A 20484-nucleotide genomic window follows, 5' to 3' on the forward strand; every position below is an offset into this window, starting at 1 on the left:
GTTTGGTTTGGGCTTGTTAAATGTCTATTTGGTATAGAAATAGGTGATGGGCTGATGATCCTCAAGTTTAGCATGTATTCTATTCCCAGGCCGAATTTAGTGTCAAACTAGTCTGTCTATTTTGTCTATAACTATGATGCCTTGGGCTAAGCTGGCCTTCTTTAATAGCCCTGTATGTGTTATTGATTAATTAGATGATGCACATGCCTTGTATGAACTCATATCCTATTTATGTTGTTATGCGTGTAACGTATATTGCAAGAGAAAAGTTCAGAACTGACTTAAAGATGGGCGCTTTGCTTCTTGTGCTCTACTTGTTTTTGTCATGCAGTGAGTGGTTGTTAGGGCATTCCAGTAGGACGAGCCTCAGGTGCATTGGCTCCCTAAGTTATTAGTCATTTATGTCAAACAGACTGAATATGGGGAGTCGATAAAAGGATCCGTTAGGAAGCCGCAATGTTTACATACTACTACAAGACCGTTTTAACAACTGCTAGCCACCTCTGATGGGAATAATGCGTATAACAAAAGCTTTATGGATATGAAAGTTTCAAACTGACTCTGAAGACCACTCCGAAGCCAAAACCCTAAAACCCTGAAGCCTAGAAAATCTCTCCCGTGTCACTGAAGCCTGGGATTAGAATTTTTTTGATGTTTGACGAGTTTAAGGGAGATGTGAGATCAATAACCAAGGGAAGATGAACTGCATGAAATCATTGTACATCACATCATATGATACCCTAATCAAATCTCTTTGAATCTTCGTTGGTTACCAAAACCAAAAGTAAACAACGAAACCAGTAGCAGTTATCATTAGAGGAAACTCTTCCCAGCTTACCTGGAAAAGATTATCCCTACCAATTACAGATACTGCAAATATAATCTTTATCCAGCCCTACCTAGCATGAAAAGTATAATCATACAGAGGCTGAAAGCAAAAAAAAAAAGGAAACAACTGGACTAGTAAACAATCCCTTAATATATATGTGTGTGAGTGTGCGGGTGTGTGAATATTGTACTCTTGTAGAACTGCCCTATTAATGACAAAGAGAAAGGAACAGAGAGAAACCTACTTGTCTATTCACATATCAATACTTCCAGATCCTCCTGCGCTATCGAAGAGCAGAGGTCCTCCCATGCTGCCGCTAACACCTTCCATGAGAGCAAATCTCATGTCTTCAGATGGTTTCCAATGCCTCTTTCTCTGGTTTATGAACCAGTTGTTGATCTGCTTTTGGTCTAATCCAGTAATTTCAGACAGTCTCATTTTCTCCTCTTCCTGTACCATCATTTATTCTGTCTTTTAGAGAACCATGAAAAAGTTCCCAGGAACAAGAGAGAGAGAATTGTACTTTCATCTACTGCAGAATTTGAAATCAAACAAATTGAGGCCGAAAGCTTTCATAGTACACTAGAAATTGAGCCAACTTGACAAGTTCCATAAAACAGAGTACAAAAATTTGCCATCCTGATTGAGGTAATAGGTGTAGAAACCAAACTAATTAAAGATTTCATAAATGGACTTGCTATATATTATATATCTTGTAGCTTCCACCAACCAACTACAATGAAATATGTCAGAGAATTATCAAATGGTCTTTTAGTATATATATCATCGTCATTAGGGGTGTGGGTTGGGTTGGTTTGGGTTTGACACTAATCCAGAACTGAACCAATCTCCATCGGGTCCATAAAATTGGACGACCTAGAATCGAACCAACCCAAACCAATAGAAGTCGAGTTGATTCGGTTTAGTCTTCGTTCCAATTACACATAATAATCGATTGATCTCAACTTTTTTATATAAACTTTAAAAAAATATATATCAATGCTCAACAAACAACTTACACCTAAGCACACTTCAAAATGATAGCAATTTGCTTTAAACAGTGACAAGTAACTCACAGCAAACAACTAAGGGCTCATTTGAGTGCAATTTCGTTTTCAATTTTTGTTTAAGTTTTTAAAATTTTGTAAAGAAAAAAGACTTTGTTTATAAAATTTTGAAAACAAAATCAAAAAACTAAAAACGGAAGTGCAGTCAAACGAGCCCTAATAAATTCACAAATTATGCCAAATAACATTGAATACTTATGTATTTAAATTATATATTTTTAATTTGTTTTTATATATTTGGTCCTCATTCCAATTATACATAATAATCGATTGATCTCAACTTTTTTATATAAACTTCGAAAAAAAAATATCAATGCTCAACAAAAAATTTGCACCTAAGCACAATTCAAAACAATAGCAATTTGCTTTAAACAGTGACAAGTAACTCACAGCAAATAACTAAGGGCTCATTTGAGTGTAATTTCGTTTTCAATTTTTTGTTTTAGTTTTTAAAATTTTGTAAAGAAAAAGGACTTTGTTTATAAAATTTTGAAAACAAAATAAAAAAACTAAAAACGGAAGTGCAGTCAAACGAGCCCTAATAAATTCACAAATTATGCCAAATAACATTGAATACTTATGTATTCATATTATATATTTTTTAATTTATTTTTATATATTGATCGATCCTAGTTGGGTCCATAGACCTTAAGATCTAGACCCAAAACTGAGCAGATCTCCATTGTGTCCAATTTTTTGGACCAAAGACCAAACCAAGTATTAAAGATACCAAACAAATCACATTGGTTTGATTCGGTTCTTGGGTCTACCTGGACCCATGGACACCCCTAACCATCATTATCATGAGCTTTAATCCCACTAAGTGCAATTGCCTAGTCTTTAGCAAATTTATAAACAGATCAAGTTTTTACCCCACTATGTTGGCTACAAGTATTTAAGATATTCATATTTGAGAAAATTTAAAGTGCACTAAATTGTCTCATAAATCAGTTTTATTTCAACTTTTAATACGATTTTTGAAGTTGGAACAATTGCAACCCAGAAACCTACTTGTTGAGGAGCTAAAATTAGTTATTGATTTTAACAAGAACAATTGAAAGGCTGGAAGTTAAAAAACCAGAGGTCCTCCTGAAATCCACAATTTGGGAAGTTAAGATCTAGCTAGGTGTATATCTTTCCAAGTGGACTAGGTGGTTTTCAAATTTGAGATCTAAGCAGCCCTTAGTTCAAATAAAATATGACACGAAAAACAAATACAATGAAGTAAGGTAATGTATGAATTACTGTAGGATATGGCCATCTGTAGTGTGTGTTCCACCAGTCCAGCATGGCAATCCTTGCATCCCTTGGTAACTTTCCTTTCTTTCTTTTCTTCAAAAATTCTTTTCTCAGGTTGCTAAGATAGCCACTATACTTGCGCAATAGCATTTCTTTCAGCTCTCGGTCACCTGCACGGGAACCAGAAGATTCTTGACTTTCAGCTGCTTCCACCTCACCGCTGCTCAAATCATCCTCTGAAGTACCAGCCACTTCATCTGAAAACATAAAAGGTATAACCAAAAAAATTACAAGTACATGAAATTTGCTGCTTTTATGTACAAGGTACAAAATGCAGACTAGATCAAGCATGCATTTAGAACCAAATCAAGGAAAAGCAAGCAAAGTATGTGTTGTTTCACATGGTTGAGCAAGTCATCCATACAATTCTTTTAAGGCCAAAATCTCTTCAAAGTGATCGTATGGACCAGGATGCAGCTTTCAAGTGTATGACTCCTAATACCTTAGCTAGAAAGCATGATTATTGCTTCTTGTGCTCTTTAGAAAGAAACAGAAAATCACTGAAAGAAAGTGACATCTAGATGGTTACTGTTGACTGAATTCAATGACAGAGTCTCTTATCTTTCCCTTGTCAGACTAGCAGTTGGATTGAGATTTTCTTTGTTAAAAGGTTAATACAAAGCTTTGTTCTCTTTCACTAAAAATGCAAAGCCAATAAACAAAATCTAAAGAATTAAAAATTGGATAAGTAAAGGACTTCAATTAACAAAAAAATGCGTTTCGGAAATTCAAGATGTTTAGGAAACTTGGTTAAGAAATTACATGCAGAAAGAAAAGGCATTTATTGTCACAAGCCTTTTCATGGCGTATTGCATTGCTGCTCAAAGGAAAAAGAAAAGGACGCAAGAGTAACAGACAGGATGTAGATGGCAAAGAAAGACTGCCACAAAATTCCTACAATTACCCAAAAGACAACTTCTTTGTTAGCATCAATCTTGTATATAATAATATTTTGCAATCATCTTTTAGATGTGGATAAATAAAGCAACTGTAGGCTCCACCAAAACAATCCATTTATTTGGATACAGGAGTGATTGCATATTATTCGGCCAGAGCACCATTTGAATCCTCTGATGCATGGAAACTTTAAGAAACACCAAAAGAACGTTTTCAGACCATTTTCATAATCTTGGAAATGCTTCAGGGCCATTTTGTAATTTTTGGAAAAATATTGGAACTGTGTTTCTTGTCCCGGCAACCACATTAGATACAGAAGCAATTTCATCTCTAATCGAAAACTTTTAAAATTTTAGCCCTAATCCTGCTTTTCCTTCTTCATTTTGCGAAAAGCCAAAAACTTTTAGCCCTAAGCCCCTAACCTTACCTTTGCCACTGCTATTGTCCTTCCATATTCTCGATCTCGTCATGGTTCAACCATTTCATTATTCCATCCCTCTTCGACTAGTGACCTCAACTCCGCCCATCTTCTCATCTTTGACCGGCGATCAGCGACCGTAGGAACCACCATCTGTGACTGTGAGTATATAATCTTACCCTGCCTTTGGACTCGTATTTTGTTTGTACATAATCAATAGAGGCCTCCCCGACATATGTTGTAACATCTTCAATAGCATCTTGTTGGAACAAAGGGCGAAATACAATCTATTCCACCATTTAAGTGGGTCTCGCTTCTCCTTGTTCCTATTCCTAACTCTTTCCCAGGTAGACTATGAATGTATGTATATATATTCTGTGAATGTATGTATATAGTTGTGACTGTGAAATTCAGTGTGAATATATGTATATATAAAGATGTGCGAGTATATTTATGAATGCATGTGTTGAGTTGTATATAGAGATGATTGCTATATTTGTATATTACACCTAGGGTTAGCTTTATGTCAGCGCCCAAGAACCATGTCCGTTTAGTATTTGTATATATAGGTGTACTGTCTATTAGTTTAAGATACTAAAATTTTCTCCAACTAGGGTTTTCTCTCTCTCACTCTATTAGTTTAAGGCCCATGCCTATGAGTAATTTGAAGGGTGTTTCTCTGTTATTGCATTCTTGGGATCTATTTTTCTTTTTTTATGAATGTATGTATGTCTATAAATAATTTGATTGAATAACTACATTTTTTACAATTTTCTATATTAAAAATTATATTTTCCAAAAGACCCTTATATTTTTTTTATTTATGCATTTCCCCCCGCATTTCTATTTCCTACTTTTTTGGAAAATATTGTTTCCCCATTTTCATTTCATAAAGTATCTATTTTTCATTTCTGTTTCCGTGCAACCTAGAATCTCTCAAAGAAAAATATGCATCACAGAGCACTATATTATTTGGTGTCGCCCACTACTGATTTGTTTAAGAATTGCATATGAGGCTGCACACACAAAACTAACTGTCTCAACACTCCAAGGATGGCATAACCAACGTTACACATTTTCTTTTTGTTCATTAAAAGGTGAAATAGACAAACAAACAAAAAAAAAATCAAGAGAATGAACTAACAGGAGGAACATCGGAGGCTGCTAAATCCGCTTGAAGGACACTCAATTTGCCAAGTCTGCAACTAATGAGCAAAAGTGAGACTCTATAGTGGATAAGATTGCTGCATATGGCTAAGTCATTGATCTGATAATCCATAGACAACTGGAATATACGATCTCTGTTGATGACTGTTTTGACTACACGCTTGGCATCTAAAATTCAACTCTCACAATCGTGCTCTCGACCAACAGGCCTGCCTGTCTCAAATCTTCTGTTTCAGCAGGCATCACTGGACTCGGCAAGGCCTAAGAAAGTCCTAAGCGCTAGGACTTCACCCAATATATCTTTCAATCCTGAATCATAATAACTTCATTTATTCTAATGAAAGGACAGTGGATTCCACTAGTAAGCCAATCAACATGCACGCATTTTATAGAACCTCACGGGCATAGATACAGTATAACATCAAGCGTGTCCTGATGGAGAACCAATAAACATATTGTTGTTACACAGTTACAACAATAAATTTGTAAAAGGGGAAATTGCCGATGCATGACCCACGTGTGGCTAATCCGAGCGATGGATGACTCTTGTGTGGCGTATCTGAGCGATGGATGACTCCTTCGGGCGATGGGTGACGTGTGAATTGTCCAAACGAGGAATAATTATCGGGAGATATGGGTGAGTCTCCTACGGTGGAGCGACAGCAATGGATGAGTCTCCCGAGGGTAGCAGCAGCGATGGATAAGTCTCCCGGGGGTCACAACAGTCATGGATGAGTCTCTTGGCTAGGTTGAGAGCGATGAATGACCTATTCAAGAAAGAAGATCGGTTAGGGGCGCGAGTGAGGGTCCCCGCACAGACCCTCCGATGCTTAAGTCAGACCCTCATAGAAGTAAAATGCTTAAAGGCAAAAATGTAAATACGAGAGTGAGGGATTGCATCCCCAATAAGAGGAAAAGACCCCCTATTTATAGCTATGGGAGGGGCATCCATGTGTCGAGTGACTTGATTTTCTTGGCGGGTATCTTGGAGAAGGTTTTGACCGAGTCTTGCGGAGTTATCGGTGTGAGGGTACATGGCCGAATGCACATGCAAAGTGTACGCGGGTGCGCGCGCAGAGGCATGCATTAGGCACCCTCGAGGGACCTACATCGGGGGTGTGAAGGACCCCCGAGAGACATCTCTCCAGGGGGGGCTTAGCCACCCTGCCACACGGTAGCGTGGCTTTTCTTTGGCCACGCTGCTTTGTGGCAGCGTGGGAGCAAAGAAGGGGGGAAGCGTCCCCCCTCACTCTTTCCCTTGGCCCACATTGCCGTGTGGGGAAGGGGGGGAAACGGCCACTGTGGCCGCTTCCATGCGGCCTGGGGACCGCCTCCTGGGTTGCCACGTGGTAGCTCCTGGGACTACCATGTGGGCTTTTTTCATTTTTGACTATTATTTTAACAAGTATAACAATTGCTCCCTACTCTTTCTGTCGAGTTTCCCGGGAGAAAGAGTATTCTGCCTGTAGCATTGCCCTATTTTTAAGAGGTTATTTTTCCTCCTTTATTTTGTAGCAATCTTCTCCTTCATGTCTTTCGTAGCTATCTTTGGCATTCTACTCCCTGTGTGCCTTTATAAAATGAGGCCTGAGCTTCTCATTTGGACAATGTTTCAACAAGTCTTCAGCGTTATTTGTAGCTCTGGCATTTTCTTATTTTGACTTCTTATAAGCGCCAATGGCCTCGAGAAGATGAATTAGCATATTAGGAAATTTTCTCCGAATCCAAGGGTGTTCATGATGATTGGCGTTCCATTTCCTAGTTTGTCGGATTTCTTGCAAAATGATAAATACATCTCTTCTTGCAGGACAACAGCTATTGCGCCATTCGGACGCCAAGCGAGGCAGCGTAAGTCCTTTGCGAGGCCACTGATATTATGCTTCCTTAACGTATGGCTAATCACGAGACAACAATCTTATGCCTTCCCATTGTTAGGCTACATGCGGGTCAATGAGATGTGTGTGCCGCCTCATTGTCGGGCTGTGAGCGGGGCAATAGACCTATTTTTGTTATAATGTTGCAGCTCCCTAGTTTTGCGTGTGCATGCATGCTGGCATAATGTCTACGTTTGCAATATGTTTTGTTCTCGCAGTTCGGTGTAACTGCCTACGTTTGCAATTAAATGGCATCAATATTTTATTTTTGCGGTTCAGCATAAAGCATACGTCTGCGATTAGAAAGAATATACGTCTTTTGTTATCGCGGCTCAATGTAGTGCCTACATCCGCAATTAGTTTTGGTTTTCACCTTGTGGTCAGGCTGTTAGCGAGACAACGGGTCTTTCTGTGTTTACCTCATTATCAGGCTAGTAGTAGGGCAATGGGCCTTAGGCCACCAAGTGAAGCGGTGTAGATTGCTCGCGGGGCAACAGATATTATGGCTCCTTTCTGTCGGGCTTTTTGCGGGACAACAATTTTATTTTCACCCCATTGTCAGGCTATGTGCGAGATGATGTCTTATTTTTCTCCTATTGTCAAACTACGTGCAGGACAATGGGCTTGTTATCTCCCTCATTGCCGGGCTATGAGCAGAGCAACAGGCTTTTAGCTTTCACTTCGTTACCAGGCAATGTGCGGGGCAATAAACTTTTAGCCTTCATCTCTTTGTCGGGCTACACGCGGGGCAATGGGTCTTTTGTTCGAGAAAGAACCCTTGATGGAATCTGGTGGATAATAGTGGACGCTATAATGATAATTTATTTGCAGAAGTGAGTACAAGCATTTTGATGTGGTTCAGCCAAATGTGCCTACATCCACAATATCATTTTGGACTCACTTTATTACAAAGCAAATAATCAAATAAAGGAAATAATACAACTTAATCTTGCGTAGTTTGCTTGGCAATCAATAAAGTCTATTCACTTTGTTTCCCTTTTATAGATGCAACATAGCACGTGCGGACCTTCCATTGATCCCCTCGGACTTGTCCCACTCCTTGGGGTGTGGGAAATTTTATCAATAGATAGCAGGAAGAGACTACGGCTCTCATGTCGTTGAGCAGGGGACGACCAAAAATTAGATATTATGCGGTTGACGAGGCTTTAACCACCATAAAGTAGTCTTGGCGTGTTGTGCTCTGAGGATCAGAGCCCAATGTGACCGGCAACTGAATTGAACCAGCCACTAGGACAGGCTCCCCGGTGAAACTATATAAAGGGTGTTGAAGTTTGCCTCGAGTTTTGTCCTAGAAGATAGCAGAACCGGAAAGGAGTAGTCTCGGCTGAAGAAATTAGGCAACTATGCATTAAGTGTAATTAGTACATTTTGTTGGGGTTAATATGTAATTTCCCTAAGTTAGTTAGTTGCCTAAGTGTGTCCGCCTCCTCTATAAATAAAAGGGCAAGGCGCCTGCTGAGAGAGATTCATTTCTGTGAGTGCTCTAGTCATTTGTATTATGAGTGCAAGGCATTGTTCAAGAAAGGAAGACTATCTGCAAGTCTTGGGTTTATTTTCTTGGGGAAACAGTGTGGTATTGTACTCGAGTTTGTGGGATATGAGGGCTGTGATGTACTGATCTTCTTTCTAGAAATAAAGTCTGCTAGGAGGGCTCTTTGAAGGCTAGACGTAGGTTTCCTCAAAGGAAACCAAAACAGGATAAATCTTTGCGTTGTGTGGTTTGCTTTCTGTTTCTTATTCTTATGTTTTTTGTTTTCAATTCCTATAATTGCTGGGTGGATTTGAGAGTGTTGAGAGAGGCATACATCTTCCAATGGTCATTCCGCATAGTCCTAGGATAACAAAGGAGATGAGATATTTTTCAATCGATCTTGTGAAATGTGCATTTGCTCGAAGCAATTCCAATAAATGAGGTTAACTGAGCTACCACCGTCTATCAAAATTCTCTCAATTGGGTGCTTTTCAATGACAGCTGAGATTACCATCAGGTCATCATGTGGAATGATTACATCTCCTCTGTCGGCAGGTGTGAACATAATGGGCTCTTCATTTTCTCTAACCTCCATTACTGAATTGACTTGGTAAGCCAAACGGGCATAAGCCTTTCGGGAAGAGGAGCTATCACCAGCCAAGGTTTTACCACCTGAAATGATGTATAACCTGATGTATTGGTTCATTATCCAAAGGGGGATTCCATCTGTAGTCGCTTCCTCTCTCTTGTTGTCTTCAATTATGTATTTCTTGTGTTTCCAGTCTCTCTTCCCTCCTTCGTGGCTCCCTGTTATTTTCCTCTTCTTCTCATACATATCTCTGTAAGTGTCCTTCCCGGATAAGCATCTCAATTTGATTTTTTAATTCCCGACATTGATCGATGGAATGGCCACGAGTCCTATGGTATCGACAATACTCATCCTGATTCTTCCCTATAGGTTGATCCACCTTTTTTGGAAGTCTGATTAGGCCTGATCCTTTTATGGCTGTCAATATGGTAGACCAAGGTTGGGTAAGCTGAGACCGAGGTTGGGTAAGTTGAGTATAGTGATTGAACTGGGGCCTGACATCATCCAGTCTTCGGGTCCTCTCTTGTTGCCGATTAAGGTCTTCTTCAATATCTCGCTCTTTTCTTTTTTGCTAGTCTTCATCCATTGCCACAGTCCTCATTAATTCTGTATGGTGTATATATTTATTGGCCCTGACGAACAAATCTACCAAGGATTTTGACAGGTCTAGAGATAGGGATTCTTGGAGAGAAGTCAGTCGTGCCCCTTGAAACATGGTAGACACTGCCATTTCAATTGGTAGATCACAAATCTCAACTGTGGCATTCCGAAATCTATCCACGTAGTGGCGTAGGATTTCTTTAATCCCCTGTCGAATGCTAAGAAAATATGTTGCATCCTTCTTCCTCTAACTGTTGATAATGAATGCCTTAATAAACTCTGTTTTTAACTGCCCGAATGAAGAAATAGACGCTTCAGGTAAATCGTTAAACCAGGCCCGAGCGTGCCTAGTTAAAGTTAATGGAAAGGCCAACAAATTATCTCATCGTCCCATCCATGAAGCATCATTAAAGACTTATAATTTTGCATGTGATCATAAGGGTCGTCCTTGTCTAAATAAGGGTTTATTTGAGGCATCTTAAACTTTCTTGGCAAGGGCAAGGGTTTTTCCATTACTTCTGTCACAAATTATAATTTTCCACGGGATTGTTCCTCGAAAATGAGTAATAACTTATTCTGTTGCAGCACCCGTGCAATCATTTTTTTCATGTCGGCTGTTTCTCAAGCACTAAATGCAATAGGGTTGTCATCAGGCTCATCATTCTGCTTGGTTACAGGTTTAGAGGAATTCCGACCCCCTTCTATGGGAGCGCTGGCCACCGTTTCAGAATATCTTCCCCTTTGAGGGCTTTTCTTTCTGTCTTTCGATGATCAGTTCCTCCTTGATTTCCTCAATGGGGAGAAGTTTGGGCAGGAGCCCCTCGGGTAGGAGACCTTGGTTGGTTGTTTCGAAAAGGGGCAAATTGTGCATGAGAGTCGGGAGTAGCCTCTCGGTAAGAGCCATTTCCTGGAACCTCTTGACGTGCTCCATTGGACGGAACTATTTTTGGTATAAACTTTCTCAAGGTAGCCGCCATCGAGGCTCGAGGAACCAAACCTTGCAATATCCCAGCCATTTCACAAAGGGCTTGCATCCCTTCAACGTGCTGTTGTCGCAACATTTCGTACTCAGCCATATGAACCATGGGTGGGGCTGATACACTTGACCCAATGTGATGAGGAAAATAAGACCCCGGAAGGGCATGTGAGTTGAGAAATGGTGGAGCTTGAAACTAAATGTCCAATGGATGTGAATGCCCTAGAAAGGGCAACGTTTGAATGATGACCCTTACATGGGACTGATGGGTGAGGGGGAGCTGGCCCTCACGAGCGGACTGATGGGTGAGGGGGAGCTGGCCCTCACGAGCGGACTGATGGGTGAGGGGGAGCTAACCCTCACGAGTGGACAGATAGGTGAGGGGGAGCTAGCCCTCACGAGCAGACCGATGGGTGAGGGGTGGCTGGCCCTCACGAGCGGACCGATGGGTGAGGGGTGGCTGGCCCTCACAGGAAGTTTGATGTTGGGTCTTCCACACGAGGGAGAGTCTCTTGTTGAGGTGATTGTGCACCATGAGAGAGAGTCTGTCGACCGCTTCAAGTTTGTGCCATGGTGAATGAGGGTTTCTTGGCCTTTTGTTCGACTTCCCACAGACAGCGCCAATTATTGTTACACAGTTACAACAATAAATTTGTAAAAGGGGAAACTGTCTGCCGATGGATGACCCACATGTGGCTAATCCGAGCGATGGATGACTCACTTGGGAGATGGATGACTCCTTCGAGTGATGGGTGACGTATGGATTGTCCAAAAGAAGAGTAATTATCGGGAGAGATGGGTGAGTCTCCCCGGGTGGAGCGACAGCAATGGATGAGTCTCCCCAGGTGGAGCGACAGCAATGGATGAGGCTCCTGAGGGTCACAACAGCGATGGATAAGTCCCTTGGCTAGGTTGAGAGTGATGGATGACCTATTCAAGAAAGAAGATCGGCTAGGGGCGCAGGTGAGAGTCCCCGCACAGACCCTTCAATGCTTAAATCAGACCCTCGTAGAAGTAAAAGACTTGAAGACAAAAATGTAAGTACAAGAGTGAGAGGATTGCATCCCCAATGAGAGAAAAAGACCGCCTATTTTTGGCGATGGGAGGGGCATCTATGTGTCGAGTGACCCGATTTTCTTGGCAGGTATCTCGAAGGCGATTTTGACCGAGTCTTGCGGAGTTATCGGCGCGAGGGTGCATGGTCAAATGCACATGCAAGTGTACGCGGGTGCACGCATTAGGCACCCCCAAGGGACCACCCTCGGGGGTGTGAAGGACCCCCAAGAGAGGTCTCTCAGGGGTGTGAGAATACCCCCGACTCACACCTCGGAGAGACTTCTTGAGAGAGGGGGGGGCCTTAGCCACGCTGCCACGCAGCAGCGTGGGAGCAAGGGAGGGGGGAAGCGTCCCCCCTCACTCTTTCCCTTGGCCCACGCTGCCACGTGGCAGCATGGGGAAAGGGGGGAAGCGGCCACTGTGGCCGCTTCCATGCGGCCTGGGGGCCGCCTCCAGGCTCATGCAGCCAGGTGGCAACCTGCTAGGCTGCCACGTGGCAACTCCTGGGACTGCCACGTGGGCTTTTTTTCTTTTTTGACTATTATTTTAACAGGCATAACACATACCATCTATTTTAAAGCATCTGATCTCCCTTGTGCACCGGTGAGAACTTAGAGGAGGAGTATATTCTTTATATGCATTCCTTAGGTACTTTTTTTGTTTCACTCAACTGGAAGATAAGATCACTCCTGACACCCAAATTTTCCCAGGAACACATATAAATTCTACCAGGAGGCAAGAACAAAGGAGTTTTGTCAGAAAAAATCTGGATGCTCTTTTTAGATGTCGGTATATTATATATACTGCATGAGATGATTAACATTTGAGGAACATACAATGCTAGGAATGTAGAGATGTCAACCAGGCCGGACTACCCTCATGCCAGGCCCAGGGATTGTGGGCATGTGTCTAACTAATTTTAATTTTTTCAAAAAAAATTAAAAATTATATAATCAAAATATAATTCACTTAACAAATTCTTTAATTTCATTTCAAATTTAAAATAAGTTTAAGATTTAAATTGAAAAATAGCAACAAAAATCTTTATAGATTAGTCACTACACTAGGAGACAAGTAAAAAGTTTAAATGTTTAATTCACTTAACAAAAATTTATGTAATTTCAAATCCCATAATTATATATATAACTAAATACAAAATCGATATAAATATTTAAATTTTAAATGCGCAAGCTCTTAATATGCACTTTTTCAGCACAATCTAAATTACATCATATTCATACTTACACATGCATGACTTAAAATGTAATACGTAACATTTGAAATTTTGAAATGGATATAAATGTTTAAATATAAGAATTAGAGTTCAATTTCAAATTTAAAGGTAAAAGTATTTTGAAAATAAAAATATATAATAGTTTAAAAAAGGGCCAGCTTGTCTGGGCCCAGCCTAGGCAGGCCTGTGGGCCATGCCAGGCCTCCCCCAGCAAACAGGCTGGCCCTAGCCCGTCCCACAGTGATGGGCCCAACATAGACTGGCCCATTTGACATCCCTAGGAATGAGAGGAGTTTCATCTTGAAAAGACTTCACTAATATTTTAGATGATGATAGAGTTCACTACGAGAGATGAAATCATTGCTTCTGGAGAAAATTGAATCTTGAATTTTTATTTGCAAACAAAGTCAGCATCTAGTTTTAGGATGGTTTTTAAAATAGGCAGGGATTGACTTTCTCCCTGTTGACAAAGATGAAATGTGTGAATTGTTATCCTCAATTATACCTTTAAACATCAATTGAGTATAAGTTTATACAGGGTATCTACTGCACTTAAGATAAAAAAGAAACATATAAATCTTATTGCTGACACAGTCATACAAAAGAACCCACACCACAACGAAGTCCTTTTAAATTTTTGTGGTTAACAAGTCCAAGACATCTCTCCTATGGGGCTTGAGGATAGAAAAGAGTGACTGCATGTTTTGTCTAAGTTATGGCAGCCTTTTCATATTACAAGCATATAAAATTCCCCCATGGAATCATCAACTGCACCTTAACCTGACCAAGGTCAAAGACATGGCATTCATAATGTCAATTGACTTCTAAAAGTCACATTGAGAATACAAATCCATGCAAAAGAATAATGTGGCAAAGTTTTACGCTAGATGATGCCCTTGTTGAAGCAACCTTTCTAGTAATGATGAGATGAAGATCCAGTATCATCTTCATATGGTAAAGTTTCATAAGATGGCAGTGAATGAAGATAATGATATTGTCTTGTCCCATCATATAGTTGATGTTACGAAATCAATCTGTACAACATGAAAACATGACAAAACATTCCCCCATGGCACTTAAGTCAATAGTCTCTTATATATATTGCATCTATTAACAAATGGGGTAACCTACCAAACTCCCACCTACTTAGAAAGTAATTAACATTATTTTTAGAGATAAACATTATATGAGCAATCAAATCACCTTAAGCACCTGTCGTATGCATTAATTATTGTCAAAAAATTGAAGACAAGAACTGGCCAACACCCAAGTATTGAAGATGATTAACTATAAGCATCAACACTATTAGCATGAGGAAAAAGTTTTCCGAAGAAACACAAGTCAGAAATGAAAGCACATAAAACCTACTATCCAGTTCATATTTCACACTCATTACAGTCCTTTCAAAATGCATCCTTCTCACCACATCCATTTCGGGTATTCCATAAAATCAACTTTGATGAACAATAACCATAGAAGTTCTTTTCAGCAATTGTCAACTGAGAAGAGTTTTTACTTTACGTTGACTGTAGTTCAATTTATTATGGAATACAAAATAAAAAACTTAGAGATTCATATATATATATATATATATATTTACTTGATAACACAGTGAAAAAACAGATGGAAAGAAAGCAACAGAAAGAACTGCTAGATTTCCAGGAGGAGTTGATGAACAAAGCCAACTCTGATTTCCAGAATGCATTTTTCGTACATTTATCCCCAGTTTTAATCCATTGTTGACTCTGGCTATTTCCATTTGCAGTGGAATGGGAAATAAAAACCTTAGCTTTTTTGGGTTGAGTTAAAATGACCTTTCTTGTTATTTCAGTTATCTTCTAAATATTAATGAATTATTTTCCAAAGGGAGTTGAGAAAGACGGTCTTTCATGCATCCAAAATAGTTTGAATAAAAAAAAAATATAGGTGTCAATTGGTAGCAACAAATAAATATCAAGAAATGTTTTGATAAAAGAGAATAGTCTGATATTCAACTAAAATACAACATAACACCAAAGAATAGTCTGTTATTTATTGATAAAAGATAATAAATAAATATTAGAACATGACACCAATGATCTACAATATAACATAACCAATCTTACAGGATTTTTGATAGACTCAGAACACAAAAAGAGAAAGAAAACATGGAAAACATGGTGCACTATGGATTGGCCCGTATAAATCATAAGATATAAATATTAGACTGATTTTTACTAGCAGTCTGATATTCACAAACAAATCTTTTGACAATGCATTTTCGACTTATTTATGAGATGATCCTGTGTTGAACTAAAACTTTGCCAATACATTTTCTAGGCGCATCCTACCTAAGTTATTGATGCATTTGATACTGAACATTTTGTTTTGTCAACTAATCAGTAAAAGAAGTAGTTGGGTTGCCAAATTTAGTGCTTCAGGGCAAAAATATATTATATCCTGAAATGTTTGATCTGAAACATGGGGGCTATCTTGATATTGGTTTAATGTAACAAAAATTGACAATCTGAAAATTTTAAGTATCTCCAGTTTTGGATGTTCTAATTTTATTTCTGCAAAAAGATAAATTATATATGATGCTTGTCATGACTCAATCCCATATTGATAGTTTGGAGTGGTCTTAGCTAATATTATTTGGTCCCGTCCCATAAACCCAAAATTAACACTCATGTAGCACTTTTTGGTGAAGACCAATGATATTACAAGCCAACTCACAATCACTATCAAGTGGGTACAGACCAGGAAAACGTTTGAAATTAACTAGAGTTTTTTTTTATGCTAAATAACTTGTGTTAAAATGAGATATAACAATTCTAGTTTGCTAAAGTTAACGGTTTTAAGCTTCTAGGATGCGTGAGGTCAAAAATACCCATGATTCCACAATGAACACAATGGGCGAAGCAAATTTTGAAACTCTAGAAAATTTGAAACGTCTGACAGCAGATTACCAGAGTGCTAGGCCTACAGTTTTAGGCTAAAATTATAGTAAGAAGCTTTATCATCTGAAATGTGAAAGCAAAAACCATCACCACCTAATTCCATGCAATATTAAATTAGGTGCCTATAGTTACACCTTTAACAGTAAGAGGCTAACATAAGTATGGTATTACCAGATCAAGATGGAAGATATATATCTTGGTATAATCACGTGACTTCGAAAGCTAGATTGCAATGATGCTCGGGGTTCCAAATTTCAAGTTCCAAGGATGTCTAACTGACACATCTAAAGAATACCCAGCCAAAATAAAGGGGGTTTAGAGCCATAAATAAGGGAAGGGTTATTCTGGCCAGATGTTCGTGTTGAGTTCCAAGGAATCCAGACCACATCAGTGCAATCAGGCATTTTACTTTTACACACATACAGTAGTTTATATTTTATAAGATACACATACGGGATTAGAAATTGCATGAAGTAACCTAAAAACACGTGTATAAGAGAAGTTCGAAGACATAAAAACCAGTCCGGGTGAAAAAGGCAGACGCAGGAAGATGAAATAATGACTGGAAAAAGAATGGAAAAGACAACACAGAGATACTGAATGACCCATCTGCGGATTCCAGACTACGGAGAAGGAACAGCACGAAGCGTGCGCACAGTTCACCATGCTGAATTTAGGGGTTCCCACTGTTTCAACTGTCAAACTCACCGACTACTATGTTTATCTAGCGGCCCCCCCCCCCACCCCCCCCCCAAAAAAAAAAAAAATTCCCCGATTACTCGTCCGTTCCATTAGCCTTATCTGTGCCAACGGTGACACAATAGCGCAGGCACAACTGAACGCATTAGGGATTGTAACTTCAGTATCAGAAGCGCATAGGCTAAGCATGAAAAGGATAAAATGCGATGGAGTGCAACTTCTTACCAGACTGACAGGTCCCGGAGGTTAACGACGTCGTCACCACCGTTGGCGTCTCCTTGCAAAGGTCGCTGAGCTGTGACTCCATGTTGCTCAAGAAAGTCGTCGCTTCATCAAACGGTCTTGATAGTTCCTCTTTGTACCTGTGTAGAACCTCACAATACGATTCCTTCAAGCAATTAAAAAAGGAACATCAACATCCAAACAAATATAAACACATGAAAATACGAGTGTGCATATAGCTAGCTAGGGTTACCATAAACTCATCGAGCTCGGGATCCGCTCCAATGACACTGCCACTGGTTACCGGTTGGTGCTCTTTGCTGGTTTCTTCTAAAAGCGAAGCCATCTCCGCCGGTGCTCCGACCTGTGACGATACAAGTCATAGTGATGAAAAGAAGTCCATACGCGTGCATACATATATATATATATATATATGCAAGCGCCACGAATAAAGACATATATAGTAACCTTTCGACATTGAATATACGCAGAAACCAGGTTAGGATAGAGAGGATGGTTGGCGATCTGAGCTTTGACGAGATCGGACATTTCCGATCCGTGAACCTCCATCTCCGTTGCATCGAATCGGAGCACGCTGCCGTCCGGTCCGTGAAGCCCGCCCATAGTCGCCGGAAAACTTCCGACTCCAGCATGAACTCCATCAGAGCACGAAATTGAAGACTGAATCCCGTACAGTTCATCCATAACCGCTCCAACTCACCAAAAACCACAAAAATAAAGTAAATACACTCCAACTGAACTTCACTCGCAGAGCTTCGAAGCACCAAGCCACGATGACCCTCGCGCTTCTTCACATACTTGAATTGGCCGGAATCAGAAATTAAAAGACAAAATATACTGCCGTAAGAAGCAACCGCTCTGATTAGGCTTCAGAGACAGCCTCCACTAATGCAGGAAACAACTTCAGCTTCAACAATCCCTATGTATGTTTGGAGAGCGAGCGAGGAAGTACGGAAACTTGAAGATTCAATGAACAGAGAGAGAGAGAGAGAGAGAAAGGCGAAGTGAAGTCAGTTGAAGGATCTTGCGACTGGAAGAGATCTGTAGCGAGAGAGAAGAAGGAGCGGCGAGATAGAACGGCTGAGACAATTCTATACAACCTGAGATGAAGTTGAAAGAGACCACAGCTTAGACGAGAAAGTAGAAAAAGCGAGTTTAGATGTGAGAGAGAGAGAGAGAGAGATGATTGGCTTCTGGTTTCTAAACCGCACGGTCTCACACGCTCTGAAACAGTAACAGCCTCTTGAGTCGGTCTTCTTCACTCATTGAATCCCGTGTCTTGCATTGTATATGCAAGTCCGATCCGGATATTTATTAAAAATCATTTTTCTCCATTTAAAATATTAATTTTTATTTATTATTTTTTTGCAATGTGTCGCTGGTCCCACCTAATTAGAATTATCATATTTTTATTAAAATTAATACCATTTTATTTTTGTTAACTAGATTATTGCATTACATGCTGATCAACCACGCAAATAATAATATATTATCATATTAAGAATTATGATAATTATGATCTAAAATTTAAATATATTTATAATTAAAAATTTATTTTCTTCGTATCTTATAGAATATAAATTTATATAAATTACTTTTTATATATATTTATAGATGAATAATAAATTTATAAATAAATATTAAATATTTTTTAATTATTATAATAATATCATCCATATTTTATTTTTTCTACTCTTAATTTATTTCAATTTAGGTTCTTTTGAGGCAAAACTTTTGAGGTTATCTATGTGTTTGATGAAACCCTAAACCTAAAGTAGAAAGAAACACAAGTACAAGTGGTACCTTACAAGTGCACTATTCCAAATATTGAATTCTCAATTCTATTAAAAGATTGAAGAATTTTATTCTAACTTTTAAGGTAAGAAAAAGATAATTATTAGTTTTGGAAATTGGGATTTAAACGGAAGATAATAAGTTGAGTTTGTTAAGTTACTAATTAGTGATTAGATCATTGATTAAGTTAAATTTTTAGTTAATATAAAAACTAAAAATAACTCAATCTGTGAACTGTTTATAAGGAACGAAAAGAGATTGCAGGGCAGTGATGGTGACAGGACGAGGGAGGCGCCATGTGTTTGGGGAGCTAATTGGCGGAAGAGCGTGGGTTTGGATATGGCAGCAGAAGCAGAAGCAGAGACTATGAATGAATGAATGAATTATGTGAGTAAGTACCACTCTTTACCTCTGTTTGCTGAACTCTCTCTGTGCTTTTTACCTTTCACCAGAATATAAAGCAGAGCCCCCACCCCCTTCCCTTTCATGCAGGGCAACCCTTAAACCGGGGAAGTCCCTCAACCCTTATTATTTTTATGCGTCCATCCAAACACACCCTCATTAATATATGCCTTATTTCAGAAGCAAGCAGCATAATTTAAGATTATTGTTTTTTGACCACTAGCTTGAGATCCTAATTGAACTAGGCAGCCAGGGGGGCAGCGGAATATTTTATGGTCCCACCTTGACTGAGCTTTTCGTTTGTTTTCTTCTAATGCTTGCTGAGTACAATGATGCCATTGGGGGGGCACTGGCAGCGAGTTTAAGGGTTGTCAAAGGGAAATAATTATGAGGCTAAGTGGAGCCTCTTTCTTTCATTTAGGCATAAGGGTCTTGTCAAACTGAACTAATTAATCCATTCTGTGTGGAAACATGGCAATAGTCAGGCTGGCTGGCTGGCTGGCTGAGTGAGTGAGTGAACATGCATGACACTTCCATTTTTTCCAAGTAACAAGAGCTAGTGTCAGTACCGTACACTGCTTGTCTTCGCAAGTGTTAAAGATGTGAAAAAACATAGCTACGACCCCGGCAGGCTTTGAAAATAGTGATTTTATAGAATAAGATAGAAAAGCAAAGCCATGAAACACAAGTTGGGTACTGATACTAGGAGCAGAGAGTTTGGGTCCCCGGGAAAACAAAAGGAGAGCAAGCGAAAGGACCCAACAGAGAAGATGTGACACAGCCTTGCCAAATAAAAAAATGCCACTGAAACTGTTGGCAAATAGTGATGGAATCCTAAAAGAAAGAGACGGGGGCACGCAGATAGAGAGATTGCTTGCTTTGGAAAATACATAATTTTTGGGTTTGGGG

The 20484-nt window shown here is 39.5% G+C and overlaps 1 protein-coding gene across 1 annotated transcript; it reads right to left on the reverse strand.

The window, feature by feature from the left end:
- Window positions 1-785: 785 nt before the first annotated feature.
- On the reverse strand, window positions 786-18589 carry LOC127809746 (homeobox protein knotted-1-like 1). The gene is made up of 5 exons (XM_052348776.1): window positions 17827-18589; window positions 17612-17722; window positions 17362-17524; window positions 3142-3392; window positions 786-1279 (listed from the first exon to the last, which is right to left on the reverse strand). Exons 1-5 carry the CDS (start codon window positions 18061-18063, stop codon window positions 1082-1084), a joined length of 960 nt encoding a protein of 319 aa, XP_052204736.1. The 5' UTR covers window positions 18064-18589; the 3' UTR covers window positions 786-1081.
- Between the last annotated feature and the right edge of the window lie 1895 nt (window positions 18590-20484).

Source organism: Diospyros lotus, chromosome 9 (genome assembly GCF_014633365.1).
Source record: "Diospyros lotus cultivar Yz01 chromosome 9, ASM1463336v1, whole genome shotgun sequence".
Taxonomy (NCBI): domain Eukaryota; kingdom Viridiplantae; phylum Streptophyta; class Magnoliopsida; order Ericales; family Ebenaceae; genus Diospyros; species Diospyros lotus.

Coding starts and splice junctions, on each gene's coding strand:
- LOC127809746 (XM_052348776.1), bottom strand. CDS start 18,063: ATGGATGAACTGTACGGGATTCAGTCTTCAATTTCGTGCTCTGATGGA. Junction 17,525..17,611: donor CCGAGCTCGATGAGTTTATG/GTAACCCTAGCT, acceptor AATTGCTTGAAG/GAATCGTATTGTGAGGTTCT. Junction 3,393..17,361: donor CTCCGGGACCTGTCAGTCTG/GTAAGAAGTTGC, acceptor TTATGTTTTCAG/ATGAAGTGGCTGGTACTTCA.